Source organism: Panthera onca, chromosome C2 (genome assembly GCF_046562875.1).
Source record: "Panthera onca isolate mPanOnc1 chromosome C2, mPanOnc1 haplotype 2, whole genome shotgun sequence".
NCBI lineage: Eukaryota > Metazoa > Chordata > Mammalia > Carnivora > Felidae > Panthera > Panthera onca.
The window spans coordinates 32,228,942-32,248,284 of record NC_138347.1 but is presented as its reverse complement, the minus strand read 5'-3'; the positions used below and the strand labels follow the sequence as shown (position 1 = coordinate 32,248,284).

Here is a 19,343-nt window from a genome sequence, read left to right as displayed (position 1 = left end):
CAGCACCTCATGTGGCTCGTGATTACTTTATCAGAGGGAGCACATGATAGAACATTTTAATCATTATTGCAGAAAGTTCTCTTGGACAGCACTGGATTGGAATGTAAGAATAATGACGGGTGCCTGGGTGGCTCAGTCGGTTAAACATCCAACTTCGCTCAGGTCATGAACTCATGGGTCGTTAGTTCGAGCCCCGCATTGGGCTCTGTCCTGATAGCTCAGAGCCTGGAGCCTGCTACGAGTCTTTCTCTCGCTCTCTCTCTGCCCCTCCCTCACTCGCACTCTGTCTCTCTCTCAAAAATAAATAAACATTAAAAAAAAGAATGTAAGAATAAGGAAATCTGGCCCCATTGTAGTTTTTATAATGTTGAGAATTATGTTTTAAAGTTGTCCCTATGAAACTTTCTTTAAGTAGGAGCAGACATTTTCTTTACAAAAGGAGCTGCCCTATTAAAAAGTACTTCTAATTAAATAACAACTATTGTATGTTTTTTTCTCTCTTTGAAAGGAATAAACATGCTTACAGAAGATAAATTACCTAAATGGTTTCAGCTTGTACTTGGAATGTAATCATCTCAAGACTCTTTTTATGTACATGGGATTTTCCCACCAAAAAACTTGCTCCCAAAAACATTTCTTACTGTGCTCAAAGAAGTAGGAGTGCCCTCAATATTTCGTCACATTATAAAACAGGTTTAAAGGTGATCTGCAAACGTAAAGCTGTGGTCTTAACAGCCTTCGGGATTTGTCCTTATGTTGCTATATTACATCAACATGTTTTGTGTGTCATCAAAAACATTTCTGTACAAAATGTACATGCAGTTTAGCATTAAATCTTAAATATACCTTTTAGCTAGCATTTTCCTGAACACATTGACTATAATTTATAAATTATCAAGTATAGTTATCTTAGGAGATACACAGTGTAACTATAAATTATAACTTGAAACTATAGTTCTTGAAATAAAACGTTCTGGGAATGGGATGGAAAGAAACCCTGCTCTGCGCTCTTTTTAAAATATCATCTGTTGAGCTTCAAGTTGCTTTTTAAAGTCTTAGAGTTATGTCATACTCAATGTATGAAGAAAATGAAATTTACAGTGTTGGTTTCTTAAAGTCAAACACAAGTTTAAAATGAATACAGCCCTAAGCTAGCTTTCTTCTTGTCTCTTAGATCCTGAACCTCAGAGCTGTTGGACCGAGTTGTGTGAATTCTTCCTTCAGAATGCTTCTTGGATTTTTCATTTATTTCATTCCCATCACCTTCGTTGCCTCACATCTAAGCTGTGGGGGTGATTATCTTAACAGGTGCTGGGGCTCCCCTCTCTACTCCGCATCCTGCCCAGCCCTGTGAGTTTAATGCTCTTCAACATTTCCATCATGTTATTTTACTTCCCAAAATCTTTTAAGAACTTCTTTGTTGCTAATTGGCTAGAATCCAAAAGCCTTTTTCGAACATTTTTAGATCTTAATAGTTTGGCTACAGATAGCTTTTCAACTCCTAGTTTCTATTAGCCTTGGACCGAACCTTTCGTACAAATCATTCTGGGCTTCTTTGTATCACATTATTATGTTCCTTCCTTGTTTACCCCATTTGGAAGCATCCTTCCTACTCATCTGTGCTTATTGCTTGCTTACGGGTCGAATTGTGTCCCATGAAGAGTTGATAACGTTTTAACTCCAATATCTGTGAATGTGGAGATTGTTTGGAAATAGAGTCGTTGGAGATGAGCAAGTTAAGGTGAAGTCACTAGGGTGGGCCTTACTGCAATATGACTGTGTCCTTATAGAACGGGGAAATTGGGGGTGGGGGGTACCTGGGTGGCTCAGTCGGTCAAACGTCCGACTTTGGCTCAGGACATGATCTCAAGGCTTGTGAGTTCGAGCTCTGCATTGGGCTCTGTGCTGACAGCTCAGTGCCTGGAGCTTGCTTTGGATTCTGTGTCTCCTCTCTCTGCCCATTCCCCTGCTCGTGCTCTGTTTCTCTCTGTCTCTCAAAAAGAAATAAATATAAAAAAAATTAAGAATGGGAAAATTGGGACACAGAAGCAGAGACACGGACACTGCCATGTGAAGATGAAGACAGTTTGGGGTGGGTGATGCAGTGGAAACCAAGGAACTTCCAGTAAACTCCTAGAATGTAGGAAGAAGGCATGGAGCGATCCTCCCTCACAACTCTCAGGAGCTATCCCTGCTGCCACTCTAATCTTGGACTTCTAGCCTCCAGACCTGCGAGACAATAAATTTCTGGGTTTTTTAAGCCACCCTGATTGTGATACTTTGTTATGAGAACACTAAGAAATGGATACACCCATTATTCTGTTGTCTATTTAAAAAAAATGTTAGTGCCCCTCTTCAAGAATATGATGGTCTTTTCTGTGGATGGATCTACTCTCTACAAAAATGCAAATATATTCATAAACCCCAAACTTCAAGTCTTTTAAGGAGCAAAGAACTTCTGACCAACCCAAATCGCATCCAGCCCCCCGTATCCAACCAAAACCTCATCTTCTCTGAGAAAGCAGTTTGCTTTACCTAACTTTCAGCTCTTGTTTCTTCTTTGGCGTTTACTCTATGTATTTTGCTCTTGGTACTTCATTGTGTGCTTGTTGGAGTCTGAGCTCTTCAACATAGGTAGGGCCCTCCCCACTTGTAAACACTAATCTTTCTAGGGCCTAAACTCCCAGATCGTAAGGTTTTGTAAGACAGAGTTACTTCACCAGCGTTGCAAAGTAATTATATACCTAAAGTACAAGGAGATCACATGTTCACCATTCCCAATAAATGCCTGGAACATACTAAGTGCTCAGTACTTAACTGCCAGCTATTGTTATTCCCTAGTATTAATGTCTGCTAAAGTACTTCTCCACAGAAAATAACTTGAACTTCCTGCTTCATCAAGGGAATAATTATAACAGGTTACTCCACTCAGCCTGTGCGGAGTCCAGCATCCAGGGGAAAGTAGGTGTGAAAAGAGGTTTAAAATAAGAAGTCAGGGAAGCAGGCAGTGCTGCATGGCAACACCATGTAGGGCGTGCAGGCTCTGGAGTCTGTGTCTTAGAGTTTGAGTCTCAGCTCTTTATGAATTTTTGGCAGGTATTGTGCAGTATGATATGATATTGTGCAAATATTATGATATATGTGCAAATATCTCTATAAATCATTTAGGAGCTATTTACCCCCTCTGAGCTTTTCTTTATTCATCAAGAAAAAGTAATTATCCTTATACTTCTTATGAAAATTAGAACCTCTTCTAAAACTGTGTCAATTTTATATCTCTGGGCATGGCCACAGAAATTTGCATCTATTTCCAAGAATTCACAGACACTTAGAAGCACATCCTGAACAGGCAAAGAATACCTCTTCTTTAGTCTTTTTTTACAAAAGGTTTCACTCCTAACCTCATGTTTGTAGGATTCAGAAGAACAGGGTTCCTGTTTCTGGCTACCAGGAATGTTTTATTTACTGTCAACCTTAATCAAATATTTTCGATCTGTTGACTAGTTTTTCTTTGTTTGTAAGGTGTGAGGCTTGACAGATTTATCTGTTCTTATTCTAGCTTTAACATGGTGTATTAATCTCATTTTATGGATGGAGAAACTGACCCAGTAACTGAGGTTGGTAAGGTAGAAATTTATGGGCTTAGGAGAAAAGCCAGAATATTCTGATATGAATCCACTCCATTCTCTTCTCCCAACTTCCATTTGGAACCAAAGTGTTTCCTTTTCCTAGTTTTTCTTATATGAATTTGAGAGTTAAACGAAACAGAACAAAACAAAACCTTTGGGTTTATGATGTTTATTCTTATACAAGGTAAATTCTTAAACAGTTGTACTGTTTTATACATAGTGTACTGGTCACATAGTTTACTGGTCACATGTCCAAATTAGGGAGTAGGATCCCTACTCCCATGGATCTGAATCTTTATCGGTTAGTACCTGTTAAGTTTTGGGCTAACTACTTAATTTTTGTGCCTCAGGTTCCTCATCTATAAATTATGGATCCTAATAGGACCCATGTCGGAACATTTTTTATTCCATTTTAATACAGCTAATGGTTGGAATATGAATATGTCTTAGCTATTCTCTTCTGACATTCAAGATTAATGAGATAATTATGAAAATATTAGTTGTGTCCTTCTGAGACTTTTTGAGAAAGTATTGTGTTTTTTTTTTTCTAATAAACACACCAGCATAACTAAGTAACCATACAGAAGCAAGTCAAACCGTGTAAGGATTCTGGAAGTTATACAAGGTGGCAGTGTCACTTTGAACCATCTCCTATGCATCCCATGCTCCATAAACATTTCGATTCATTTTTTTCTTTTAAAAAACTTTTTCGTGTGCAAAATCCATGACTCTTGTAGTTCTGTAGGATTTTTGCATTTTCTTGGGTGTCAGGTTTGCAAAGAGAGATCAACATCTTTAATCTCCAAGACCACAAAAGTATGGCTTTGTATGTGTAGAATGGTAAGAACTCAAAGAAGGGGCTTGCAGTCAAGATGGTGTTTTGTGTGTTATGGATTAAAGCTATTATGTATTTTTTTTTTTTTTTCTTTTTTTCAACTTTTTTTTTTTTTTTATTTTTGGGACAGAGAGAGACAGAGCATGAACGGGGGAGGGGCAGAGAGAGAGGGAGACACAGAATCGGAAACAGGCTCCAGGCTCCGAGCCATCAGCCCAGAGCCTGACGCGGGGCTCGAACTCACGGACCGCGAGATCGTGACCTGGCTGAAGTCGGACGCCCAACCGACTGCGCCATCCAGGCGCCCCAGGATTAAAGCTATTATGAAGTGAAATGAAAACTCTAGAAGCTGGCAGAAGCTCCCCTTCAGCTCTGCATGTGAACATACAGCCTGTTGCAATGGTTACAGTGAAGCAAAAACAAAACATTAGAAATAATAGTCTGCTTACACTTTGCCAAGAGAAAAGTTTATGAAGGGAAAAGTCAGTAAAAATACCTGATTCCTTGAGTATTTTCTTTATTATTATTTATTCCTCTACTTCTCTCCTTTTATAATCTCATTTCATTCATACAAGTCAAAGTAATCATTTTAAATTTATATGTGCATATCTCTATATAGATATGTATATAGATATGTGTGTATATATATGTATTTATATTTGCAGATATTTCTTTTCAAGAACATTACACTCATGTTTAGGTTTAAGGCTTTGTTATATGTGTGTGTGTGTGTGTGTGTGTGTGTGTATACATATATATGAACAGTTTTGAGTTCACAGCCAGATTGAAGGGAAGGTACAGAGTTAGAGATGTCCCATATATTCCCTGCCTCCACAAATACATTTTCCACCAGAGTAGTACATTTGTTACAACCGACGAACTTACATTGATACATCATAATCACTTCAAGTCCATGGGTAACAAGATCACCTATAACTTTACCTTTATTGAAACGCTGTGCTTTCTGTGTATTAAACATCAACTAGTATATTGACACAAATCTGTTGCTTTACATGGAACCCTTGGGAGGTCTTTAGATGTTATGTATCACTAGTTGATCACATGGATGAATTTATAAGACTTGTAGCACATCTGTAATACAGTTTGGTGTACATATGTATGTATATATGTGTATATGTATATGTATATATGTATATATGTATACATGTATATATACATATATACATGTATATATATATACACAAAGAAAGAATACTTTTATTTTTTAATTATTTTTTAGAGATTTTATTTTTAAGTAAACTCTGACCCAACATAGGACTCGAACTCACAACCCTGGGATCAAGAGTCCAACATTCCACCAACTGAGTCTGCCAGGTGCCTCTTTCTCTTTGTTCTTCTTAAAATCTCTGTATGTGCTGTTAGTTCTTGGCTTCCATATACAAACTGTAGAGCCAAGTACAGAGTAATTGCTCAATAAGCACTTGTGGAATTCAAATAATTTTACTTCTGTGTATCATTTTGGATGATTTTCTTCTGGACCTCTGCCATTTACCAGTCATCATTCTCATGGTTTTAGGAATTAAACCAGGTAAAGAAAGCAAACAAGTAGAGAAATTACTGTAGGTTTCCTCTTTGCATTGGATTTCTGTCTGTATTTCCACATTGGGTAGACTGTTCCATTTTTGTATTAAAAAGCATCAAATCTGACAATAATGTGGCAGTTTCTTTCCTTCATTCACTTTGTCTCACAGCCAACATTTTTCTTATTTGTCTAATAAGTTGACCAAGAGCTGACTCTTCTTTTTCTGTCCATAATGTTTACATAAGATGTAATACATTTTCTGTCTTAGGACAGAAATGTCTTAAAAAATTGTATTTTAAGACAATTTGAATATACTTTTTATTTCATTTGATCAGTAATTTTGGTACCAGTTACCATGATGGATATTTGTGATAGGATGTTGTTGTTTTTTTAATCTTTTTTAATCTGACTTTTTAAGGAGAGGGGGTGTCCAGTGGCCCCTGGAAATGATGGAAGGAGATTTTTATTACTAAATTTGAGAAGGTCACGGTTAAACTGGGTTGAGTTGGTCAACCTAAGAGAATTTCTGTATTTAAAATGAATGAGCTAATTTCACCTTACTAATTTTGTCTTCATCAATAAACTAAAAATACATGGATTTTTCCATGTACTTTTCCTGGGAAGTTGTGTTCAGAGAAAGAGATTACTGTTTTCACACTGAGGATATCTATTAGAAAGTTCTTGGGACTTGGTCCTAAAATGATGCTATATATCTGATTATCTAATAAATCAATCTTTAGAATTATTTATGCTTGTAAATTATATGTTTAAACATTAAGTTGTTGGGCTAATGGATAAATAAGAATTAAAATTTGAAGCTTTTCTGGAGCGCCTGGGTAGCTCAGTCAGTTAAGTGTCTGACTCCAGCTCAGGCCATGATCTCACAGTTTGTGAGTTTGAGCCCCGTGTCGGGCTCTGTGCTGACTGTTTAGAGCCTAGAGCCTGCTTTGGATTCTGTGTCTCCTTCTCTCTCTGCCCTTCCCTTGCTCATGCTTTGTCTCTCTCTCTCTCTCTCTCTCTCTTAAAAATAAGTAAACATTAAAAATAAAAAAAAAATTCTTTGAACAGAATTAACAAATGTTTAAAGATATTTTTTTAGTTTAACATCCCTTAAGGAATATAATCCAAAATAAAAATAGGGCATTTCACTAGACATCAGTATTTCAGGAAGTTTTGATCACTGTGAACCAAACTGAAGGCACAAATAAGCATATTTTAAAAGGTGATATGACTAAGAATGTGACATGAAAGAAAAATCAGATATTTGACTCATTTTCCAATTTTATACCTTAAATAATTATAATTTTGAAGTAGTATTTTAGAAGGACAATGTTTGCTTTCTCTTTCTCTCAATAAACTTTAAAATGTTTAAAAATAAGTAAGTAAATAAATAAACATCTTTTAAAAAGATGTATTAACATACAGAATGATAAATGCATATACACATCATAAAACTTAAAGAAAAAAAAAAATACCTTAGAAAAAAGTGACCCTATTCCAAAAGGAAAAAGAAAAGAAAAAAAGCCAAACTTACTTTCAGAAGAAAAGAAACAGAACAACAGATCTGAAATCAGAGAGAGAGAGAGAGACAAAAAAAGATGGTTTTAGAGTTAGGAGATTTTTTTGGGGAGATTTCTTTTTGCATCAAAAGTTGTATATGTTGCTATTTCATGTAAGGTACTTGTTCCATTAGATCCATCACACAATAGCTGTGTTTTCGACTCATGAGTTATTTACTTATTCTGTTAGAGAATGAAGATTAGGGAGTATATTCTAAGTTAACATCTGGAATACACTCTAAGTCCCCAGATTTTGTGTGTCAAGTGAGAGAATCAGTCTCTCAGTGTCTATTATTGGGGTGCTCTGTAGAATATATAAGATCTAAATCCAAGATACAATGAGAGAGAAATAGGGTAGATACAGGGGAGGTGAAAATGACAGTTTGCTAATGCGTAAATAAATTTCTTTAGAAATTCTTGTACATGTCAGAAGTACTGACTGACTTTAAAAATGAGTGAAGTTGACTGCATTCCTATAGGGATTTCTCAGTAATCCTTTAAAAGGCTGTTTTAAGTATTTGTTTTCCTAAAGTGTAATTCTCTTTAGGTAATTATCCATAAAATTACAATTGTATACTCCATTTTGACAACATTAATTCACCTAGATTCAAGGGTTCTCAAAATATAACTTAAATATGACTACCTAATTTAAGAAGTAAAGTTGCAAGCCTTATTTTTAGTACTTTAATTGATTTTAGGTTATTGAGTCAGTAAATTAATATCTATAATGTACAGATTCTATAAATGTCTAATGCAAGTCATTAGAGAAGGAATGGATAAGTACTACTTTACATAATAACTTAGAAAAACTTCATATGGTTAATGGATCGTATTATATCCCTATTTGTTTTTACATACTTTTTTAAATATATGTAAATCATAACCCTAGTCACATAGAATGTTCTTTAAAAAAAATTATTTATTTTGAGAGAGTGAGGGAGCAGGGGCAGGCAGAAGGAGAGAGAGAGAGAGAGAGAGAGAGAGAGAGAAAGAGAGAGAGAGAGAGAGAGAGAGAGAGAGAGATTGAGAATCCCAAGCAGGCTCTATAGTCAGCATGGAGCCCGACATAGGGCTCAATCTCATGACCCTGAGATCATGACCTGAGCTGAAATCAAGAGTCTGATGCTTAACTGTCTGAGCCACCCAGGCACCCCTACATACTTTCAATTTGTGACTTAAAAATATGATCTTAAACACAAAAATCAAGTGAATTTCAGGATAGAAATTTTTCCCATGGAAATTTAAATTCAGGACAGAGGAAGTTTGGTAAGCAAGGTTTCTTTCATACAGTATGAGTATTTTTGAGTTGTAATTTCAATAAGAAAGTCTGCTCATGTTCTTTATATTGAGGTTATAGTTGGCTTAAATTTATAACCATCTGCAATTTCCATAATATATATAAAAATGTGAAATGTAGATTAATGATTACAATTTGTGTAATCCGTCCTAATATGTTGAAACTCTAATATTATGATGAACTATGTTTCCCAGCAATAAAAAACATTCACAGGACCACCCAAATACTGTTTTTCACAGTTTAAAATATTGTTCAGAATTTCTAGTCTGTGAAAAGATGGTTCTAACAGCTGAAACAAGCTATTATATTTTTAGGCCTATTTTGGTTCGTTATGGTAGGTATTAGTAAATAAAGGTTTATTTGTGAATTTTGATACCTTGTATATCTATAAAAAGTTTTCTTGGGGCACCTGGGTGACTCAGTTGGTTAAGCTTTTGACTTTGGCTCAGGTCGTGATCTCAGTGGATCTGTATGGGATATTTTCCATAAGGAACATGGGCACGTTATTATAGACAGCTATTATTAGACAGACTCGAATTCTGATGATTGTTAGTTCAACAGTAAGTTGGGTGGGCTAAATGCTCTAGTTTTGTTTTTCGTCTCTTTTGATAGATGTTTTGCTGGAATTGTGCCAGATCTTGCCAAGAAATGTGTAAATGGGAAAGAATCTTGAGTTCTGAACCCAAACTAGAGACTTGCTTAGTTTGTAACTTTTCTCACAAATTTAGAAAAAAAAAGTAACTGTTTTCTCTATAAAATAGTAGAAATCCTAATATACTTCCAGGAGAGGATGAAGAGGAGAATCATAAAAGTAAACATTGGTGTTTATGCCAATTTCTAATACTACATTAATGGTCACAATCAAGGGTCAATGTAATATTTAAGGCATTAGGGATTATGCTACCCTAAAAAACAGAGATATTTTTATACTCATTTTACAGATGAAGAGACTAACATTCAGAGAGGTTAAGCAATTTATCTGAGTTTACACAGCTAAGAAGTAAAAGAGTTTGGGTTTGAATCCAGGCACTGAGTCCATTCTCTAGATTGAAGAAACTTTCCCTACAAGTGCTACATTAGTTTATTTTTTCATTTTTTGTTTTTGTTTTCCCCTCACCTAGGCTATTTCTTCCTGGTGAATTTCAGGCTGTTAAGGTCAATATACATATATATTTTTAAGTTTATTTATTTTGAGAGAGAGAGAGAGAGAGAGAGAACACAAGTCGGGGAGGGGCAGAGAGCAAGAAGGGGAGAGAGAGACTCCCAAGCAGGCTCTGCACCCTCAGCTCAGAGCCAGGGAGGAGATACAATTCAGAGACCATGAGATTATGACCTGAGCTGAAGTCGGAGGCTCAAATGACTGAGCCACCAGGGCATCCCAAGGTCAAGGGTTATATCTCATATTTCTTTGTGTTGCCAATGCTTAGAGCAATTCCTAATACAATATATGCTTAATATATAGGTAAACCAATGAATAGGTGAGAAAATTTAGACTTTAGCATATGCAAATATTTTTATTTGAAGAAGGTAGAATTCTCCTGTTTGTATATTAATTGGAAATTTTACTACAAGGGTGAATAGGAAGCATGAACCCAGCTAACTGACTTCAACCCTACAATCCGTTTAGTGACAGCTCAGGGAGAAATCCTGCCTGATTTGAGTGAGTTGAGGTCATTTCTGCAGCTAATGCCTTAGTAGCTTCTGCTGTATGGGTCCCCTGACAGAAAAGTTTATTCTACTTACACTCCATATTATTAAAAATTGGAGCAGGGGGGAGAGCAAACGATATTGTTTTTTTTTAAATTTAACTTATTCTACTGTCAGTCTTTTTCATTTCTCTTGGGACACAGCCATATAATATTAGATTCTGTAGGAATATTACAAAAACACCAGGGATTCACTTCTAGAATTCCATTTTGGGCAATTTTGGTAATCATTTTAGGTGATAACAGATACTATCAATGACACTCAGCTGATTTGGGGGATTATTTAGGGAGAATTACAATCATAGGAAATTAATATGAAACAAAGTACCTAAAGAAAATGCATGATTTATTAATCATGTAGTTGTTTTAGTGCATTCTGTTTCCCTTATGTTTCTTTCCTCCATATAGTTCCAGGTGAAACTATGTTTTTTGTTTTTTGGTTTTTTTTTTTTTTTTCTGTGATATGGTCTGTTTTTATATTTATTCCAATGATGAGTGAGTATTTGGGAAATGTGTATGAGTCAGTAGTCTACTCGCTACACAATGAGTAATTAATGGATGCTGTCTTCTTATTTTTAACAAATATCTCCTTGTAGGATGAAATTCTGACAGGAAAATTACAGGATTGGTGCCCACGATAAGATTTATGTTAATAATTGGAGGCTGTATGCTCCTTAAAATGTAAATGGAGCTTGAACAAAAAGGTTAAGAGGCGAAGGCTCTTTTAAGAATATAGGTGTTCTTTTACAAATACAGGTTTGTTGTCAAGGCAGATCTAAATCCCCACCCCCACCTAGGACAGATGTCACCAATTGTCTGTTAATATTCATTGTGCATCTGTCAGCGAATTACTGAACTCTTTACTCTTGTGCTTTTAGTAATTTTACAAGCATTTCTGTGCTGTAAGATGTTTTCATAGGATATATGATACAAGTGGATATTTTAATCATTTAATGGTTTCTAGTTTTAACCTACCAAAGAATATGAAAGAGAAATTCAGATCAAAATAAGACTGTGTTAATAAAATAAATACTGTTTCATTCAATCTACTAAGAAGAAACAGACTTGAAAACATAAACAAAACCCTGAGACAAATGTTATTGCCATGCTAGGAAAAAAGAGTAGAAACATATATATGAAAAAAGAATAAAATTACATATGTGTGTGTTTTGCATATCTCAACAGAATATTACCAAGATCTGTCTTTTAAATAGTTTCTTGCTTGAGGTTCCTATAGAAGTAATGTTTTAAAGGGGGGAACAGTTTACATCCAAGTAGGAGTTTGGTTTCCTCATCATAAATCTCATGTGACTTTGATATATTTCCTTGAAATACTTAGCACTAATGTGTCTATCTTTTTCCAGCTGCGGTTGTGTAAATATTTAGATATTTCAGTCACTCGTGTTTATATTTTATCTTCCAACTGGGCAGTTGTTGAAGGAATTCTGCCTTGCCCTTTTCTCCGATGTTGGCCTTGCCTAAAGTCAACTGTGTTCTATTCCCAAGGTTCTACCAGGATTCTTGCCGAGGGCAGCTGACATTATCATCCTTGTTCCTTGTTAAAGCCTCACTCCGCCAGTCCCTTTCTTCTTTTACCATCTCTTCTATGTTACTTTTCTGTTTCCTGTGAAAAGTTTGGCTGAAAATAGGAAGTTGGTTTTACTGAGTGTAATAGAAACCTTATATCTTATAACATAAAACAAGCAAACCGAAATAACAACAAATTAACGTTAACTAGAGTGGTGGTTGTCAGGTGGCTTACAGGAACTCAGAGAGAAGTCTTTTTATGAATAATGAACCAAGAATATTAGAGAGAGAGGCTTTGTGACACAGTGGAGGTGAACACCTCTTCTAGGGAGGAAGACTAACCTACGTTCTTCTGAGAGTCACATGTAGACTTCTGTATTTGATCTTGGCATAACTCTCTCAAAGTTTCCCTTTATGAAAATGAGTCAATTATTGATAGAAGATGAGAGGCTTTTCCCTCAAAGTATGGTGGTAGGAAAAATTAGAGAACCAGTAATACTGAATTTTTTAAAGATCTTTGTTTTTTTTTTTTTAATGTAACCTCTACACCCAGCGTGGGGCTTGAACTCACAACCCGGAGATCAAGAGTTGTATGCTCCACTACCTGAGCCAGCCGGATGCCCCAGTGATACTGAATTTTCATCGTGCAAAGAGTTGTATAGGAACTGAGGTATTAACAACTGACAGTATAAGGATATTTACTCCAAAATTCAACCTCCTATTTAGAGAAGATGATGCAATAGAAGAAAAGCTTTATACTTCCATTTGTTCATCATCAAAATCTTTACTGAGTAAAAGGAATATGCAATCATGTGGTTTACAGTTAGGTGTTCTCTGTGTGCATAGGGAGAGAACAGTAGATGCCACCACGTGTGACTACTTCTTGTTTTTATCATGCACGTTTTCAAAAATAAGCGTTCAAAAAGAACACTTCCGGTGTTGGAATCCAGAACAGACCAAACATGTTTCTCTGTGGATTTTAGCTAATTAATCCTAGCAGTATTTATGGAATAGCTGGGAAGAGCAAGGGTGTAGAGTTTGACTAAGATTGAATCCCAGCACTGCCACCTTCCAGCTGAATGACAGCTGAGAGTCTCACTTCCCCCATATGGACACCAGATATACAACGCCCACCTCATAAAGATGTGATGGAGGAGATGATGGATAATAAATGCTAGTTTTCATTTTCTTTCCTTTCCTTTCTGCTTAGACTTGATAATAAAGAATAATTTATTATAGTTTTTCTGGTGATGAAATGATGGCCATTTATAATTTTTATTGTGGAGGTTAACCAGTTACTCATTATAAATATCACTCGGGAATTGGAAAGTTCCTTTTCTGAAAGTTATACATTATGAGGAATGTGGGATTTCTATGTTTTTTGTTATGATCTTCAAAGGTATCAACTCTGTATTTAAGTACCTTTTTTTTTCTAACCCTAATCATTCTTTCTTCATATTATTATATGCTAACAGAGTATATTTTCTTTGGAAATGTGTTCCTTAGAAAAAAATTCAGTAGGATATCCTGAAAAAAGAAAACTGAAGGGTTTGACGGCCAAATAATTTTGAGAAGTGCTGCATAGAATGAATACCTTTCTTTGTACGCATCATAATGTGCTTGAGCAAGACTAAAGACCCTGAGAGCTGCAGGTCTTTTTTTTTTCTTTTTTTTTTTTTTTTGAGCAATACATATTAACAATCTGGGGAAAGTGGATTCCAAGGAACATTTTTGAAAATTTAGCCTTTAGTAATACAGAAGCCATTTTATTGCTAAAACTCTTTTACTGAAAACTGCTGTGCTAACATTCCGGGGAAAGCTGAGGCCTGTGTTCTCCATTCCCAGAAGTCACACTAGCCGTGGCCCAGCTATACGGGACTGCAGGTTACGGACACAGAGAGTCTTGAGCTACACTGTACTTCAGTGGAGTCTGGGTAATCTCCAGGTTCTGTAATTGGCTGTTAATTCCTCAGTACACTGTCCCTAGACAGTTTTATTCTTTCCCATGGTTTCAGTCTCCGGATTGACTCTCATCTATGGCTCAAGCTGAGATTCTTTTCTGAGGTCCAACTTGGATATTCACTTGCCACCTTGTCATCTCCATTTGGATATTCAAGAAGTACTCCAGGCTCCTCTGTCCTTCCTCTCACCAGATTTCACTGTTTTATTCCCGACCTTCATTGGGATTGCCCTTCACCCACTGCTCTGATCACAAACTTGGAATCTCTCTACCTTGTGCTTCCTCTCCATCCTGTGCATTGTTCAATTCTGTTTTATCCCTTATTGCCAATGATCAGGCGCTGTTGATTTTGTAACTATCTCTAGATTCTTTCTTCTGTTTTCTGCTCTGTCAAAGTCCAAGTTTTCAGAATTTAATTGTTTGAAGAGAACAAAATTTCCTGACCAATGACCTCCTAATTTAGCCTGCTATAGTCCAGTTTCATACTACCAGTAGTGAGCTCTTTAAAAACAAACTTCGGGGCGCCTGGGTGGCTCAGTCGGTTAAGCGTCGGACTTCAGTTCGGGTCATGATCTCATGGTCTGTGAGTTCAAGCCCCACATAGGGCTCTGTGCTTACGGTTCAGAGCCTGGAGCCTGCTTCAGATTCTGTGTCTCCTTCTCTCTCTGCTACTCCCCTGCTCATGCTCTGTCTCTCTCTGTCTCTCAAAAATAAATAAACGTTAAAAAATTTAAAAAAAAATTAGAAAAAAAAAACAAACTTGACTGTGCCTAAAATAATTAAATGTTTTGTTGCCTTCAGGTAGATTCCAGAACTTTGGCTTGATACACAAAGCCCACCACATTATTGCTTCTGACTACTTCTTCAGGCACATACTTGCTAATCTCTGACATGCACCTTATACTTAGGCCATACAGACTCCCTGAAGGTCCCACAAGTGTATCATATTTTTTTGTAGCTGTGCCTCTGGGTGAAATCATCTCCTTTCTTTTATTCTTGACTTACTCTTCAAGACTCATCTCAAATTTTATGTGTCAGGATGCCTTCTCTTCCTTGCTCAGGCAGTTCTAAGTGTCCCCTCTTTATTTTTTCATAGCAAATTATGCATCTCTGTTTCCTATCTGAAATGAACTTTCAGAATTTAAAATAAAGATATGCTCTATTAATTAAATATATATTACCCCAGTAGTTGATTCTCATTTGCATCCACCCTTCATAATTACAGTCAAAGTCAAGGCTGGTAATATATTATAATGTTTTATTTTCTGAAATTTTCTAGCATTTGCAATTGAGTAATCTAAAATCTAACTTAAATTTCATTTGACTTCAGTATAGCCTTTGTGAGAGGATATGAGTTTCCAAGTTATTTTTTCCCCATGTTGCTGGTTTATATCTTCCTCCTTTAGAACCCGGTTTCATTTAAAGAATTTATGGTATGTTGTATACCATGCATTGAACTAAAGCTGTTTCTCAATATTTCAGACTGTAAAACTATTACTCAGTATTTCAGATGATACTTTTTGTTATTTCAGGATTGATATAAGCAAATGCTCTTTTAATTTCATCATTCATTTGTTCATTTCATTGAGAAAATAATGTTAATTGTAGTAATTACAAATTAGAGATGTACATCAGCCCGTGCAGAGTCTACGAAAGATTGAATAGTATGGATATGGTTACAATTTAAAAAATAAAATCTTTAATGTCTCTTCACAGAATACATGATTATTAAGCCTCAGATCATTCCATTCAAATAGGTCTTCTCCATCAGCCCTTCATTCATTTTTCATTTATTCAACACATATTTATTGAGTACCTATGGTGTGCTCAGCACTCTGCCAGGTGTAAGAGAAGCAACCATGAGCAAAATCAGACCCATAGATCTTATAGACTAATGGAAAAGATGGTATTCAAAGCATCAAACAAAAAAATTCAAATTGTAATTCTGATCATTCTTACCAACCTTAACTATATAGTGGTGTTTAGGTTTATAAAAGGGTCATTTAATTTTTGTGGTAAGATCAGGGAGGACAGAGATTTGAAAGGAAAGTGGATATTAACTAGGGTAAGATCATTTCCAACACAGACCCTGTGGCAGGTGTAGGCCTGTGGCAGAAGAAATCACAATGTGTTTGTAAAGTAACACAAGGTGGAGAAAAGCAGAGAAAGAAGAGGAACAGGAAGAGTCTGGAGAGCCAGATAGGGGAATGAGCACACTCTTGTAGATCTTGTTAAAGACTTTATCTTAAGAGCAGTGAGTTTATTTTAAGAGCCCCTGAAGTAGGGGAGAACCCAGATTGTATTTGCATTTCAAAGCCTTCATCTGGCTACACTGAAGTGAAGCTATTTAAGAGCTTTCCTAAATCCTGGTGGGAATTGATAGTAGTTTATTCTGGGTTTGATCTGGGTTGATCTGGCTGTGAAGACAGAGAGGAATAGATGGATTTAAGAAATAGGGGAAAGAAAGGGAGGCGTCAAGGAAGCCTGGTTTCTACTTTGCATTATTCATTGAGATTGGATGACTAGATAAGATCAAGGTTTGGGGCTCAATTAAATTAAGCCTTGGGCTGTTGCATTTGAGAAATCTTTAAGAAATTTACATATTAAATCTTTCCGTGGCAGCAATATGGTAGGAATATTAAAAAATATGAATCTTTATCCCTGTTTCAAAAGTTATAATCTCACTGGGAAAAAATAAAGTACAGACACAGGAAATATTTAAATGATATGTACACTCAGGACTTCACTTATTAAGTAATCCATAAGGTACAGAATGTAGGCCCTCACCCAAGGTCCTTTTTCATTTTATGTTAAATTTAATTATTTAAACTCAGTTATATAACATTTCATCTTTGAAGTATATTAAATATTAACATATAATTATTGGTACCTAATGAAATTCATTCAAATTCTGGGAAAGTGTACACACATGCATAGTTCTATTATTTAGGAAGATATAAAAATCTATATAGAGAGCAGTTTCAGCATGTATTTGAATATGAATTTCACTAGTGTACTGAATAGTTTTTTAAAGTGTTGATTGATGTTAGTTACAAAGGAGATTCTCAGAATCCATACAATTATTTGTAATGCTCTACAATTCTCTCACACATTCCTCTGCAGAAAACAGGCACAGAATGTGGTCTGTACAGACAGGATGATGGGTTCTGAAAGCATTTGTGGTCAAGGGATTTGAAGAGCAGACAGAATTTGTCCAGGCAAAATTTAAGCAAGAGCACTTTCTAAGTGGAGGGCCAACAGGATTCAAGAATTGGAAGATGTGCTTAAGGTGGACAACAGAAGGATTAATTAGTAAATAGGGATGGCAGGGTAGTCAGTATTATCCCCTGTTTACGTAGTCAGTAGTATCCCCTGTTTACATAGTAGTGCTTAAGCCTAGGCTTTTATTTTTTTATAATTTTTTTTTTAATGTTTATTCATTTTTGAAGACAGAGAGAGACAGAGCATGAGCGGGGAAGGGGCAGAGAGAGAGGGAGACGCAGAATCCGAAACAGGCTCCAGGCTCTGAGCTGTCAGCTCAGAGCCCGACGCCGGGCTTGAACTCAGGAACTGTGAGATCATGACCTGAGCCGAAGTCGGGCACTCAACCGACTGAGCCACCCAGGCGCCCCAAGCCTAGGCTTTTGAACTAAGTTCCGTAACTGTTTCCAAGTGGTAATATGAAGATATTTCATCATTTCTTCTGCAGGCTCCCGTCTTCGTCAGGAAGATTTTCCACCTCGCATTGTTGAACACCCTTCGGACCTAATTGTGTCGAAAGGAGAACCTGCAACTTTGAACTGTAAAGCTGAAGGCCGCCCCACACCCACTATCGAATGGTACAAAGGGGGGGAGAGAGTGGAGACGGACAAAGATGACCCTCGATCACACCGAATGTTGCTGCCAAGTGGATCTTTATTTTTCTTACGTATAGTACATGGACGAAAAAGCAGGCCTGATGAGGGGGTCTACGTCTGTGTAGCAAGGAATTACCTCGGAGAGGCCGTGAGCCATAATGCATCGCTGGAGGTGGCTAGTAAGTAAAACGGGCTTTTACAGCGGGAATGGTACATTGGGATTATTTGCCTGGAGAATGGTAATAAAAAGTCAAATCTGTATCCCAGGCTTTACCTGAGGAAAATTTTTAGCTTTCTATTTGAATACGATCCTCTACCTATTTAATTTTTTCATAGTTTTCATTGTAACTGGTTATTCAAAGCTAAATTGGGATTTGCCCATAGTTGTTGAACCATTTTACTTTTAATTTGGAGCAGCTTTCTGTTGAACATTTTCACTGAAATCGATTTAGTTCTTCTCCTTTGTTGCTTTTAAATATATCGAATATCCGTATGTTTCTCTAAAAAGAATAGCATGGGGTATTTTTCACTTGTCTTCATTTGGAGAAATACTTTCAACTGGTGGTATAGATAAGGTTTTAAACTGTTTCTAATTCTTAGAAATATATTATACTTCTGGTAAACTATAGCTAGAGAAATGTATGTATGTGCCTCATTCTTTATTATCTTGGCTGTTGTAGTGCACTGTGGGAGGAAAACCCGTGTATGTCATCCTTAGGTAGTTAATGGTTTAGTTTATATGCATAAATACCAAATGTAGCTCATTTGCAATGACCTCAAGAAGGATCTGTTGACTAATGATTAAGTTGTTGTATATCTAGAGTCTAAGTGTGTAATATGTTTGAATACAAATTGGGCTTCTCTTATTTTCAAGAAACATTTAAGAGGTAGGCAGAGGGTTTCATTTCCTTGAAAGAATCATTCTGTGTATGCATGTGTGTATATATATATACATATATATATATATATATATATACACATGTATATACACACACATATATAAATATATATACACATATATATGCATATATATATATATATATATATGAATTACATAGGGATTGGCTGGAAAGACAGATGAAATTTAGATCTCTAATTCACTTTAACTACATAAAATTACAGGTGAACCTGAATACATAACTATATGTAAATTTATATATAATATTTTTCAAGATGATTGATGTTTTGATATAATTTATGTTCAGAATTTTAATTATATAATCAGTTTCATAATCTCTGACATTATCTCCATTATTCAACTAGAGCTTGAATATATAGATTCACAGATAATTACACAGTTATATAAAGAATTTTGAAACAGATTTTACAACTTAATCAGATTATTAATGTGGAATCAGCTCCCAAGAATTTAGATGAGTTGATCACACTCAGAACTATGTAGTACTTACAATGAGACAATGCCAAAGATG

At 36.0% G+C, this 19,343-nt stretch overlaps 1 protein-coding gene across 8 annotated transcripts in view; it reads left to right on the top strand.

Annotated features, from left to right (window-relative positions):
* ROBO1 (roundabout guidance receptor 1) overlaps positions 1–19,343 on the top strand; it is a 1,123,873-nt gene that overhangs the window by 776,410 nt on the left and 328,120 nt on the right. For all 8 annotated transcript variants that reach the window (XM_078452893.2, XM_078452898.2, XM_078452894.2 and 5 more), the window contains one exon: positions 17,766–18,092. In XM_078452893.2, the coding sequence (XP_078309019.1) occupies positions 17,766–18,092 (327 nt within the window). The remainder of the gene's footprint in view (positions 1–17,765; positions 18,093–19,343) is intronic.